The sequence below is a fragment of the Barbatula barbatula genome (genome assembly GCF_947034865.1).
Source record: "Barbatula barbatula genome assembly, chromosome: 9".
Taxonomy (NCBI): domain Eukaryota; kingdom Metazoa; phylum Chordata; class Actinopteri; order Cypriniformes; family Nemacheilidae; genus Barbatula; species Barbatula barbatula.
The window spans coordinates 22,553,637-22,566,888 of NC_136772.1; the positions used below are offsets into that span (position 1 = coordinate 22,553,637).

The 13,252-nt window shown below is 39.7% G+C and overlaps 1 protein-coding gene across 4 annotated transcripts in view; it reads right to left on the bottom strand.

The window, feature by feature from the left end:
• Nucleotides 1–168: 168 nt before the first annotated feature.
• Nucleotides 169–13,252, bottom strand: part of fmnl2a (formin-like 2a) — a 44,203-nt gene continuing 31,119 nt past the window's right edge. The window contains exons 14-27 of one of the 4 annotated variants that reach the window (XM_079464285.1): nucleotides 12,755–13,082; nucleotides 11,890–12,066; nucleotides 8,938–9,062; nucleotides 8,412–8,614; nucleotides 7,976–8,210; nucleotides 7,831–7,899; nucleotides 7,664–7,744; nucleotides 7,447–7,576; nucleotides 7,178–7,341; nucleotides 6,657–6,758; nucleotides 6,411–6,509; nucleotides 5,397–5,523; nucleotides 4,440–4,543; nucleotides 169–1,946 (exon numbers count right to left, since the gene is read on the bottom strand). In XM_079464285.1, coding sequence (XP_079320411.1) covers nucleotides 4,467–4,543; nucleotides 5,397–5,523; nucleotides 6,411–6,509; nucleotides 6,657–6,758; nucleotides 7,178–7,341; nucleotides 7,447–7,576; nucleotides 7,664–7,744; nucleotides 7,831–7,899; nucleotides 7,976–8,210; nucleotides 8,412–8,614; nucleotides 8,938–9,062; nucleotides 11,890–12,066; nucleotides 12,755–13,082 — 1,917 coding nt within the window. In that variant the 3' untranslated portion in view covers nucleotides 169–1,946; nucleotides 4,440–4,466. Of the gene's footprint in view, nucleotides 1,947–4,439; nucleotides 4,544–5,396; nucleotides 5,524–6,410; nucleotides 6,759–7,177; nucleotides 7,342–7,446; nucleotides 7,577–7,663; nucleotides 7,745–7,830; nucleotides 7,900–7,975; nucleotides 8,211–8,411; nucleotides 8,615–8,937; nucleotides 9,063–11,889; nucleotides 12,067–12,754; nucleotides 13,083–13,252 lie in introns of all 4 variants that reach the window. The other 3 variants (XM_079464283.1, XM_079464284.1, XM_079464282.1) reach the window with 3 other exon arrangements.

Genomic DNA, 13,252 nt, shown 5'->3' on the forward strand with positions numbered 1-13,252 from the left:
ACCACATTTTATCAGCTCCTAAAATAATTGCATTACCCGGAATATTAGGTTTTTCCCAGTAGTTTATGTTGGGGTCTAATACTGGGTTTCAATGCCGCTGTTTAACTAAAGAGCTTTTGGCACACTAAGCAGGGAAAACAAAAACAATGCAAAACATCACACTTCCCTTGTGCTACAGTGTAAATAGTTTATTTCATTGAACATCGAGACATCATGTATCTCATTTTAACTGAATGACATAAGGCCTGTAGAAAGCATATAATGTATACAGTAACTTGCCAGTTTATTCCAGTTTTTAAGAGTGGAATGCAGGAATATATAAAAGAATAATTTACAATAATAATTATAACATTGCTGTTCTCTGATGAGATGTTTTAGTTCAGAATGAAATGTAAAAATCTAGTTTCTTAGCATTACAGCATGCTCTTCTGCTACACGTTTAAAAGGCCCTGACCAGGGATTCAGTTTTATTAAATATACAAAATTCAGAAAAGGAGAAACTATAAGTTAAAATATTCAAATGATGTAGAAATGACTTTTTGTTTTTAAACAATATTTACAATATTAGAGTAAAAAGTGTAAAAAAAGATGCAACAGTTCTGTAGCAAAATATCTGTACATATACAAATGCGTTTTTGTGAATGTATTTGTTTGCACTTAAATATAACTAGGACACGGTGCATTCAACTGGTCATCATAGAACATTACACACAATTCAAGTGGGCTTGGTGGTCCCTATTATCAGAATAAGTTCAAGAAACCTTAACTTGTATGAATCAAGTGTGCCAAATTTGCTTTAGTGGTCATAGTTGGTATTTTTCGATTCACAGTTAATGCAATGTGAATAAGGAATGTCAAGGTCCTCAAACTCATTCAAACAATGTTTGTGTTGAACGGTTTAACTTGTGGTTATTAATCCCCAATGTAATTCATATGGGGATACGAGTGATCTGCTTCACATGGGTTTTACCAAAGTGAAGATGACATATAATGTTAGTGGGTGATTTCAGCAGACTACTCTCCTGTTTGTTATTTCTACACAATGTTTATTGGTGCTGTTCCCCCTAGACTTCAATGGTAAATGCATAACCGGTACAATTCTTTGAATTTGTTAATGAAACGGCCTTTTAAAAGTGCTAAAACGTAATGTTTGAGAGTCTTGCTTCTGCACTTTGGTTGCTGTGTTTCCGTAAAACATTTTATCTGCGTCAGCTTCATGACCAAAACCAACATTAACTTTCCTTGCGCATCATTTGACATCACATTTCAAAAGTCCTTCAAAAACACAGAGCCTGTTACCTGTGAAACAAAGACGTAAATGTTAACATCCGTCCTTTTCTTCACCATATTCTACTTGACTGGACTCCCTCTTTACTGCCTTTTAAATCTGCGTCTCTTAGCCTCTGCAACTCCATCGTGACTGTAATGTTCAGGACGTATAAAAGTGCTTTAAAACGTGTTTTGATGAGGAACGAGCAAAATAGATGAAATGTGTGGTTGGACATCTCCGGCTGCTCCGTCTTGTCTTGGCATTTTGGTTTTAGCATCTTGTACCATGCTTTGACATTAAGGTGAAGTCTGGTTAGACAGCGCTTCCATAAAAACACAACAGCATCAGCTGTGCTGTATAAAGGACAGCTCAATACACTGCGTGCCATAAAACAAATAAAAAGACACAGATGATCCAAAACCTGATCAGACAGATTATAAAATTAGGCACTTGGCTTGCACAAAGTTGCTCTGGTTTCCGTATCCCACCCATTATGGTCCTCAGTCCGTCATCCTCAGAAGCAGTAAGCTCCTCTTGCCCATCCGATCCCATTCACTATGCCCTCGTCACATGACCATCTCTGCACCGTTGATTGGCCGCAAGTTCTGATCGTCAAACCGTCTCCGAACGCTCCTCCTGACGGCATCAGCTCGCCTGTAAGGCTGGTTTCTCAGATCTGACACAGGAGGAACAAAAGACGTCGGTTCAAATATCTGTTCAGATACTCTGGACATGCTGGTGGTCAACTAGGCAAAGCAGCTTGAGCTTTTATAACGTTTACAATTGTTTTTCAGCTTCACAGCTGTATTATTAACGAAACTAAACGTTTTCTTTCTGATGAGAAAACTAAATGTTCGTTGAAAACGAATCAACAGTAAAGTGGTCCCGAAAATCCATCTGCACTCCCAAGCCATCCTCGAAAGTCACATTTTTTGTATTAGATCAAACCATTACGTATTTATTCCAGACTGTGATTTTTCTCAGAACCATTTTTCTTTATCATCTGTGTGTTGACTCTGGTTGTATTTAAAGGATTAAACACATTTCTTTTGTGAAAAACAAAAATATATTTTTTAGAAATATGACCATACAATTAAAGTAAACGTGGTCCGGTGTTGTTTGGTTTGAATGTTGTATTAAATGTCTCTTGTGTTCTGCAGAAGTACGAAAGTCATTCAGGTTTGCAATAACACCTGAAAGATTAGCAATAAATCATGAAAGATTTTAAAGTGAACTAAACTTTAAAGTGTGTCAGGTTTGACTTGAGTGTGTACAGTAAATGCATTTTGAGTCCCACTTCTAGTTCTAAATGGAAAAACCGATGAAGCATCCAATATCTAAAGCGTGAATCTGTTAAACATGAGACTAAGGGCCGGCAGAGTCTATGCACAGCAGCACCGATCAACACATTCTCAATGAAATCAGGTGAACCCCAGTCAGACTTCAACAGCCCTGATGTGTGTTTAGATAGACAGATAGAAAGAACGTGAAGGAATTTTGGAAAGAAAGTGGTATGTGATGAAAGGAGATTTTGTAAACGATGGAGAAAATAAATGAAGAGAGAGATGCTTGCCAGGTCTGCGCAGCATCCACTGGGGTACTACTGGAAGAGTTCCTTACCCTCGAGTGCACATTGGGAAACTTAGTAATATTATTCTTCTTTAAGGCTGAGTGGAGAGGAGACAAAAATGGAGGTTAGACTGGACCGTACACCGGTCATGGCACGGCGAGCCAAGCTGCATCAAAGAGGAAAGGTGAAAGGTCACGGTTAGGGTGTTATGGATGGCAGAAGCGCTGCTGATACTGCGGTAATGAACTCTAAAACTCAAGCTGCTCTGCACAATGACTTCAGCGTCCAAATACAGCAAAGCAAACCCCGATGTCTGCTTGATCCCTTTATACTTAAACGGTAAAACCAACGACGCGTCACCACAGAAACTTCCCAGAGGTGCCAGGACACACGTTAAGCTCATGCAGATGTGCACATTGAAGGACATGTGGGTGAATCTCATCGAGCTATTTTAGGAGTTATTGTGAATCGCATCTCCACCAGTTTTCATTATTTTGACAAAACTCAATAATACAGTCTGGGAATCATTTCTGAAATGAAAGTAATTGACATGCATGTCATTGACAAATGAAGCGTGAATGCTGTGACAAGCTGTTTATAATATAATATAACTATATAATATATAGAAAGATTTCTCTTTTTTTGCTGACATAGGACACAATATACCATATTTTCATATAATAGTAAACATTAAACATGAATACGATCTTTCGTTCATTTGAGATGCAATGTCTTCCCTACTCTTTTTATTTAGTGATAAGCGAAGCACTTACAGATGAACAGTGTCATTTAAAGAAAATATAATATTATTATTTCACGACAGGAATAAAAATATAATTTGTTGGCGCGTATTTATTAGGTCAGAATGTAGTTTGTGTGAGATTCACCCACTGAGCCGGGCTATGCAAGCGAACAAGAAAGGTCCTTTGCATCATGCAAGGGCAGACCGTCAGTAAAGCAAACGTGTCAAACGTGCTTCATGAGGTCATGTGACATGAGATGTCTAGCGCAGGTTAAGACGATGGGAAATGAGTGAATGAGCAAAACCAGCATACAGTCAAGTTATCAATGACGTAATATACTCACAGTGACATGACGAACACGTGAGCAAATCATAATGTCACGGCAAAGCCAAACACTCTTCAAAACATTATAACAAATTCAAGGACGTATAAATGATTCATTCATACTTTTATACATTAAATGAGCAAATGATTCGGTTCATAACGTGATTAAAAAGACCCACAATACACAATACAAACATAACACGTGATTTTAAAAGCGAAACCAAAGCAGAGCCAGATCCGTGTACACACTGCATATTTCCATTGCGTTTGACTATGTGTGACATTATGTTTTCTCTTGGTTCTGTGTTACAGTTCATTCTCGATGACCCGCTCCATGCAGCACAAAACGGCGATGACATCACATCACATCCCTCCCCAAAACCCCCATTCATGCATGAGTTTGGCTGTAAAAGAAATGTGAGCGGGCTCGTGACATCACACCAACCCGGAAACCCACACCGAGAAGGGTTGTGAAAGACACACACGTGGTTTAGGAGAAAGAGAATAAAAGGGAGCAGCTTTATCCAGCGACCTTGAAGAGAGAGACAGAGTCTAAGCTTTAGAAGTGGAGCTCCTCGTTGAAGTAACGCGAGCTCCGCTTGGCCGTGCGCGCGGTAAAGGGTGCAGTCTTCAGCACTGCGTCCAGACAAAATACACAAACAACACAACACAGGGTTTAACTGCCAGAGCAACAAGCACATGGTTAGCACTTTCTACAGCACAACATCTACTACAGTTCTATGATGCTAACGGATTATCACATAAAGCTTTGATATAAACAATTGATACAATCATAAATAAGCTCTGTAATAGTCTTTTGCATTATTAAGAATGTTAGTCGGAAAGTATATTAAACTGCAATTTAATTTACAGAATCATTTTATGTAGATATGCACAGACATTCAGAATAACGTTGGTGGATTTCATTGTTAGAACTGATTGTTTTAAAGGGGTCGTATCGTCAAAATGACACATTTGAAGTCAAAAAGTTTGATGTTAGCAATTCAAACTTTCCTCCCAAATTCAGAAGAAAACGAACTTCGTCGAAATTTTGATGTCGGCGAGAAATGTAGCGTAACATTGGGCCTGAGGATGTTTTTGCATTACATTACTACTTTTCTAAACAACTAATTAGCTCAATTCAAGAGTTTAGTGTATCCTTCCCAAAAATCCCAACATTTAACACATTAAGTAAAGTAATATGACACATCGACTTATTTAATGCTGCAAATAATGCAAATAATATCCCGCTTGAAAAAATACAATATGACTCCTTTAAAATCAATACACTGTGTGTCTCAGAGCTTTAAGCAATATAAGCAAGCACGCGCGCACAGACATTCTTAGTCAGTAACAACCTGGTTAGTAAAGTGTTATTGAGCAGTAAAGCTTTCAGACCGAAACTCTAAACCAGTCACTGAGAGCTGGTTAGTGATAAAATGATGATTTTAGGACACTCGCGCAGCCATAGAGTCATTCTATGTCATACCTGTGATGATGTCCTCGATAGCTCCATCTTTACCCTCATACACATGTCTACTGTCCTTCACCTGTTTTCTTCTCAGCTCAGCGATCAGGTCTGTCTGCTGCTGCCGTTTATTCTTATGAGAGGGAGACTGGACACACATTCACACATAAAACGCCACGGTTAATGTTAAATGTAACCTCCCAGCGCGGGGTACTTTGAGAAAACGTACCGGCCCTATATACCGTGCGGAGAATAAATGCGCAACACACATTTGATCTATTCGATCTAGACAATCTGTGACTATGGGCATAGTTAATAATCATAGCAAGGTCAACCCCGCCCTTTCTCTTATCTTAAAGGGGTACTTCGCCCCAAAAATGAATATTCTGTCATTTTTTATTTACCCTACATTACTTTGTTCTGCTCAACGTAAAGAAAGATATTTGGAAGCTATTTTTTCGGTTCTTGGACATCATTGACTACCATAGTAGGAAAAAACAAAATGGTTGCCAAAGTGGCCCAGTACTGCTTGCTTTCCTACGTTCATCAAATATGTCTTGAACAGAACCACTAAAAATACAATATATTTTTCGATGATGGTGGTGAATGATGTCCTGAACTAAAATTCCAAGTATCTTTATGTTTCAGACAAAAAACATTTCACAGGTTTTGAACTTGAGGGCAAGACAGAAGTGAAAGTGGTGACAGAATGTTCATTTGTGGGTGAACTGTACCTCTATACCTTTAAAATGTCTTTCAGCTCTTTAGTGACATAAGCTTTGCTTTGTGAATATGTTAGAAAAGTGGTACAATAAAACGTTTTAAAACGTCATTTGATTTATGTTGTCACCGTATGTTGCTCAGAAATGTACCAGCCAACTTACAAGTAGCTGTATTTTTAAGTCTATTTTAACATTTGGCGCTCGCTGACTGTTCATTTTGGACCCTGCAGACACCTAAACGTTTACTTTCAGACTTCTGCACCATACGCCACATCAAAGACTTCAAAAGCTATAATTCTCCTTCTCTCTTTACCTTCTGATCCTCTTGCTCCATCATGGCCTCTTGCTCTATCAGTTTCTCCATCATCATCTGCTCGTGTCTCTTCTTCTGGTCATTATCCTCCTCTGCTTGCTTGAAAAAAGAGAGAAAAGAATCTAAATGGCTCTTAAGGCACTTTCTAACGCATTTTAATACTTTAATACTGTTGTTACGTGCACGTGTCTTACAAATCGTTACAGTTGATATATTTGGACGGAATGAGAAAATGATATTGTTTACCCTGTACGCCTTCACAAAGCGCACAAACACTGGGAAAAACACAGACGGTGGTGTCGTTTTAGAATTTTCACCAAAGAACTTGACGGCCTCATCAAAAGCGTCCTAAATAAAAAGAAATAAACAGTTGAGTTACTCAGAATCAATGCAATCGTGTTTTCAAAAGTATATATGAAAGCGTTCATATTTATTTTCAATAGGGAAAATTCTGGATGACGATATTATCGTGATATTTATGAAAATGTTTATAAATTTATTTTGTGTTTCGTCAGTTATTTGTTGAATCAATGAATAACACTTAAAACAAACGTGTATGAGGGCAGAGAGAGATTTTGTAACCATTGAAATTGTTATGGCGAAAATTTGAATGGGTGCCGAATAGTTTACGATATGTGTAGAATTAACTCGAATTCGAAAATATGTGGTTTTTAATATCGCAATTGTTGCCACTACTATTGTTATCGTTACATTTAAGGATTAATGTTCTGCGTCGCGGGTCACGTGGTGTGTTGTGTTACCAGCACCTGAGCAATCTTGGCATCGTCCTGAAGTTTTTTCAGTTTGTTCTCATTTTGCTGTATGAAATCTTTAAGCATTGTATTGTGGCCGTGCATGCTATATTCTCTTCTCGTCAAATCCATCCCTCTCTGAAGCTCCTTCACATCCAATAACACGTTCTCCAGCGAGACTGAACAACACAGGGAAAGAATTCATATTCTTTATAGAATTCATACACATTTGACCCCATTTACGGTGTATAATCTCAAATGTACATATAGTGTGTGTTTCATACCTGCTGCGGCTTTCTCAACATAGTGCAGCTCATTATAGAAGAGCGACACCTGCTGGTATTTTTCCTTCACTACATTTGCAATATAGTGCAGAAGTGTGATCTTGCGGTCGGTTGTTTTGGTGTCTAAAAGCTGGAAAGCACGCGTATACAGTACTATCAGAGACAGATACAGCGTGGGTATAGTACTGTAGGTTATATTCAAACACTATAGTTTTACCAGGTCTAAACTCTGCAGTTTGAAGCCGTAAACTGCCCCCCTTTTACTGCTGTTCATGTAGTTTCCCAGAGCCAAGACAATCTGAGAGAAGAAACAGCGAGAGACTCGGGTCAAAAAACACGTTCTGTCTTTATGAAAGTGCACTAGAACCGCAGTTAAACACTCACCTCCAGAATCTTCTTGAGTTTCTGGGAGGACTTGATAGATACAGAAGCTGCAATGATGGCGTGAAGTTGCTGTTGAAACAGAAAGCGAGAGTTTTCAGTATTGACAGTGCTCGGTATTGTCAGCTGCGGGTCGCGTGTCATTTACCGGAGTGAGCATCTGAACGCTCTCTGTGAAATTCCCCAAGAACGCCATGATAGTCATCTTTTGCACGAGGCGCTCTATCTTGCTGAACTGGATCATGAAGCGATCCTGATCCGTCAGGTTCTCCAGGGGTTTGCGTTCCTTCTCGTACTGCCGCAGGACTTTTAGCTCGGTTTCTGTCGGAGTGAACCTCATCAGGCACTCCACGAAATCCACCGGCAATGTCCGCAGGTCAAACCTGATGGATAAACAAAAGCCATATGATGAAGCCAGCGTTCACGCTGCGGCAGAATACAGTCGTCGCTTCTTATAAACATATATGCTAACAGTTATTTATACCTGGAATTGTACCATCTCATACGCTACACTGACAAAAACGCATGCACCTGTAAGAAACATGACAGTATCAAGTCAACTAGTGAAGACGGTTGTCATTTACATTTGAATGCCTCTGCAGATTTCCTCCGACGTCTTGCCCACTTTTCTCAAAGTGATGGCCAGGTTTTTACACCTGTTGGAATCCAGAAGTGAAACTTTATTTGATCCTTTCTGAGACGTCTTCTGTTTGCTGGAGGTGATGTCTACGGCTGGTCCCTGGGCTTTAGTCTTAAACATCTCTTCAAACTCGTCCACATTCAGATCCTGAACACAAAGACAGCCGTCAACATCAAATGTTACATATTGATTTGTAGATTCTTGTGCTTGTTATCGAATACAAAGCACGCAGGTGCAAATCAGCCTTTAACTACAGAACCAGCCAACAAATACATTGGTCTGAATGAAGTCATGGCTTTCGACACAAATGTACACAACTTACGATTAATCTCTTTTATATAGTACAGTGTTTATAAATAAGCTTGAATGTTTATGTCCTGTGTAACCAAACATGTAGATGTTTTGTCAATAACGTTACAAATAACAAAAAACAATATGCAATAAACCGTCAGCGTGTGAATCAAGCTCACCTCCAGGATCCTCTCATCGTCGATTTCATTGAACACAGTGCCGTTGATCTGGTTGGGCTTCAGCGCCACCCAGTTAAACACCGGCATACGGAATTTGGTCTTGATGGGTTTCTTAATCTTTACAGCTAGATGACAACAGTGATAACCAGACACTCACATAAATACACGACATTCAATGTGATATTTCATGGCTGTGAACAGAACACAGATGTGATGAGTTGATCTGAATACATTCAGTGCAAGTGAGAGATGTGAGGTGGAAACATGCTGCATTCCAACTTCACCTAAATATACACGTTTGTGTAAACGTATTTTTTACTTTCTGCATGAAATATTTCAATCTCCTGAGCAATAGTCCACGTGTGTAGAAAATGAGCCATAGACACACTCATTCTTGTTCTTAAGTTAACACTCAATGAGGATGTGACTCAAACAGTCTCCGTATGAGAATGAGTCATGTGTTCATTTTCCTCTCTTAACACACCTCCAATATACTCTCGAGTAAATATCTCTGGCCTGTTAACCCCGACACGCTTGGTTTAGGCTGATTTTGTGATAATCTAAGGCAAATATATTTATATTAACCAGATGCGCCACTGCCATTACAATGAACGTCGAGGAATGCAATGCTCAATATGGCCGTTCTCGCGAAGAAGGTCCCGCCTTCCAGCCAAATTACTATTGACGGATGATTCTCCGGGTCGTGAGGCGCTTGCCAGCCTGTGCCAATGCAAAAAGGTGATTTTTAGCACAATTTAAGCTTAGCAAACCCAAGTTATGATATAGTTAATGTCAGGTTTAATTATTGATAGGACGTATGCTGCTTAGTTGTGAAAATATCTGCCTTCCCCATTTAAGTAGATGGGTAGACTTGCTATTAACTGCCCAGAGGCGTTGCAAACATGGCCGCAGAGTGGCACGACTTCCGTAAATGGACTTTGTCTAAGGTGACAACGGAGTTTTTGTTCATTTGAGTCCAGCTGGACGCAGGCAGAGGATTAGGGGAATATCTGTGATGGGGTGATACTGGACCATGCGGAGAGTGAGGTCAGTGAATTGGGCTAAACTCTGATCGTGTGTGAAACTGCATTCCTGGATTTACGCAACTCCTTCCATATCTGATGATCAGCCGCCTGTAACAACACGCCACACTGTTCCAGCATGCAAAAACAACTCAATCCAACACATGCTCGTTCGCGGATGTGTGGACATGGTATTTTTAGTGACACAGCCTTGTTTTATATTATACCCTCAAAGTCTGTCTGAAACCTCAAAATTTGCCGTTTTTCAGGAAAACACTGAACTTTTGTAAGGATTAAACCAGTGTTTCTCAAACTTTTACTGCCATTCCCCACTTCGGAGGTCGGGTAGGGGTCCGAGCCCCACCTGTCCCCAATAGCCAAAATTAAAATGGTAATAAACTTTAGGTCCACTGCCTATCTTGGTTTTCGCTGCTGGTGCCGAATCTCCAGTTTTCTTTTCATTCCATGTCACAAACCTCTGACTTATTCTTGCAATTTATTTGCAATCAGATTTTTTTAAAGTAAGGTTTACATTTAAATGTCGTTGTTTGGTTTTGAGTGTATGGTCAATAATCAAGTAATTAATGGAGATGACTAAATGTCCACCCATTTGTCATGTGTCTATTCCCCACACTTTGAGAAACATTGGATGAAACACTGAAAAGCACGTTTTAATGCTTTTGATTGGATAAAAACTTAAACTTAAAGGGTGACTTTAATTAACGATCATATTGGTTATAATGGACTATTAATAATGATTATGGTAAGAAATAAAAATCAAAAGGACAGCAGCGATATTCAAGATTTAATCCATAAAAATAAAACTGATATTACAATGGTGAAACTGTTTATCAGCATCTAGAATGGCGACGAAGAGTTCAGAATTTCTCCTGAACTGGAATTTTAAATGATTTTGTTGATACTGGGATCTGATCCCAAACTACAGTTTGGTTTTCCATGAGGTCGCAGTTGTTCTCTAGGAATACAAGCTTACATCTCATGGAACGTGTGGTCTCATAGGTTGGCATTAGTGTCCTGTTATTTGCTGACCTCGGCTAAATGAGTTCTTAAAAAATGTTCCTCTTTGGTTTTCAAATGGTACGGAAAAGTCCTGCTGCACAGAATCCAATTTCATGCTTTGCTTCCAGAGAAACAACCAACATCGTTTGAAATGGGGCTCCAGAGCCGTTTGACCAGTTCTGATTACAGAGGAACTCTCTGTGTTGACTTTGAGACTAAAAATACCACGGCCACATGAAGAAAGACAAACACAACACGAGACACTTCAAACCTACAGTACAGTTTGATGGGTCCCTCTATGGTGGCACAACAGGTAGAGCAGAAATAACCAAAGAGAAAGAGGAGGTTAGGTACATAGGATCCGGTTTTAAAGATCTGACTGGATCTAAACTCACAGAATTTGGATCGTGACATACAGCATACATACAAAATAAAAAGAGTAATGGCGCTCGGTTCCTTTTATAAATATACATGAATACCAACATTTTCAACCTAAAATCTTGATCTCAAACTATCTACACAAAGTAAAGGTGCATGTATGGTCGTTCTATTCCGTCAAAAAGAGATTTGATCACAGAACAGAGATTTTAATGACTCAATATTTCCTTAGAATATCACGTCTGTGATCCCGTTGAGCCTGTTCAGACATCAGACCTGTTACACGAAACCAAGCACACAGCTTATCAGCCCATCTCACACCGGAGACAGTACAACGGCAAATAAAGAAACCCCACAGCCTCTCTCAACGGATGCGTGAACCCCAAAGACAAACTCGTGAAATCTGAGTCCACATCACTGGACTTTGTTATTATCTTCCTGTGGTGGCACTGTTTTGCTGTGCTGGATAATCTTTTGAGAATATGATAAAAGCATTAGATCATGACTGTTAGTGTCGAGTAGGTGCTGTTACCTGCCAACCCTGAGTTCATGATGACGGTGGGTGAACCGCAGCCAGGAAGCGGAGGGGCCATGGGAGGTGGAGGTGGAGGCATAGGGGCAGATATATCCACAGCAGGGCCTGGGAGAGGAGGAGGAGGGGGCGGAGGAGGAGGCGGAGGTACCGGGGAAGCAGACGGACCATTTGGTACTGGAAATGATAAAAAACATACCCGTTAAAACCCGCAGACTTCAATTTTATCAGCTTAACTGTTTTACTGAAGAAAAGGTCTACATCTTGGATGGCCTAAGGGCAATGGTTTCAAACTGGGGGCCCCCAAGATGGATCCAGGTGGTCCACAAATTCTGTACCATTTTATGAAATATAGAAATTTACCATAGATTTTATGCAAAAAAATCAGTGAAACAATACCACCAACCAGAAGAATTGATGTTCCAGCATTGTATAACTAAATATGAAGATTATACGTTTTTATATGGGATAACGTAATATATCTACACAAAGGGGGCCTTACAACAAAGAAGTTTAAGAACCACTGCCTGTGAGGGTGAGTAAATTAACTGCAAAATACAATTTTAGTAGAGCTGTTCAACGATTAATCGCAATTAATCGCACCCAGTAAATTAAATTTGTGTAATATATGTATACATGTATGTGTTTATAAATACAAAATAAATACGCACGGTAAACAGACATAAATTATGTAAACATGAACCTTTATTCTGGATGCGATTAATCGCGATTAATAGCCATCATTTTTGGGTGAACTATCCATTTAAATCAGATGGACATTTGTCCAGTTTAAAGATTAAATTATATTATAAGACCCGATTGACCTCAAACACGCACGTAACAAGAATCAAGACTGGTTACTTACCTGTTTCTGGCATAGGAGGAGGGGGTGGTGGAGGTGCAGGCATGGGCATGTCGTGTGCCATCCCGTTAGCCACTCCCCCATGGATGACCACGCCTTCCCTAGGCATTCCAGCCACACCCCCTGAACCGGGCAGATGACCATTACCGTGAGGAGGGGATGTCAGGATGGCTATATCGCCATCCCCTTTCTTATGGATTTTGATGGTTCCTTGTTTCTCCAGCTCATGGATTTTCTTCTCCAGGTTGCACTGCCTTTGAATGGCCTCGTCTTTTTCTTTCACCATCCGCCTCAGGGTGTTCACCTGAGAGTTGGCATCTTTATACACTTCCTGTGATCATAAGAAAACGAGGGTGTTTAACTAAGCAAGTATGAACAGAATTAAAAACAATACCGGTGGACTATCAACAAGCATGCTGTAAAAAGCGCATCAAAAACAGGATAACAAGTGTTATAATGTGCTGTGAAGATTTAGGTATTAAACAGTGTTGTGCTGTCCTC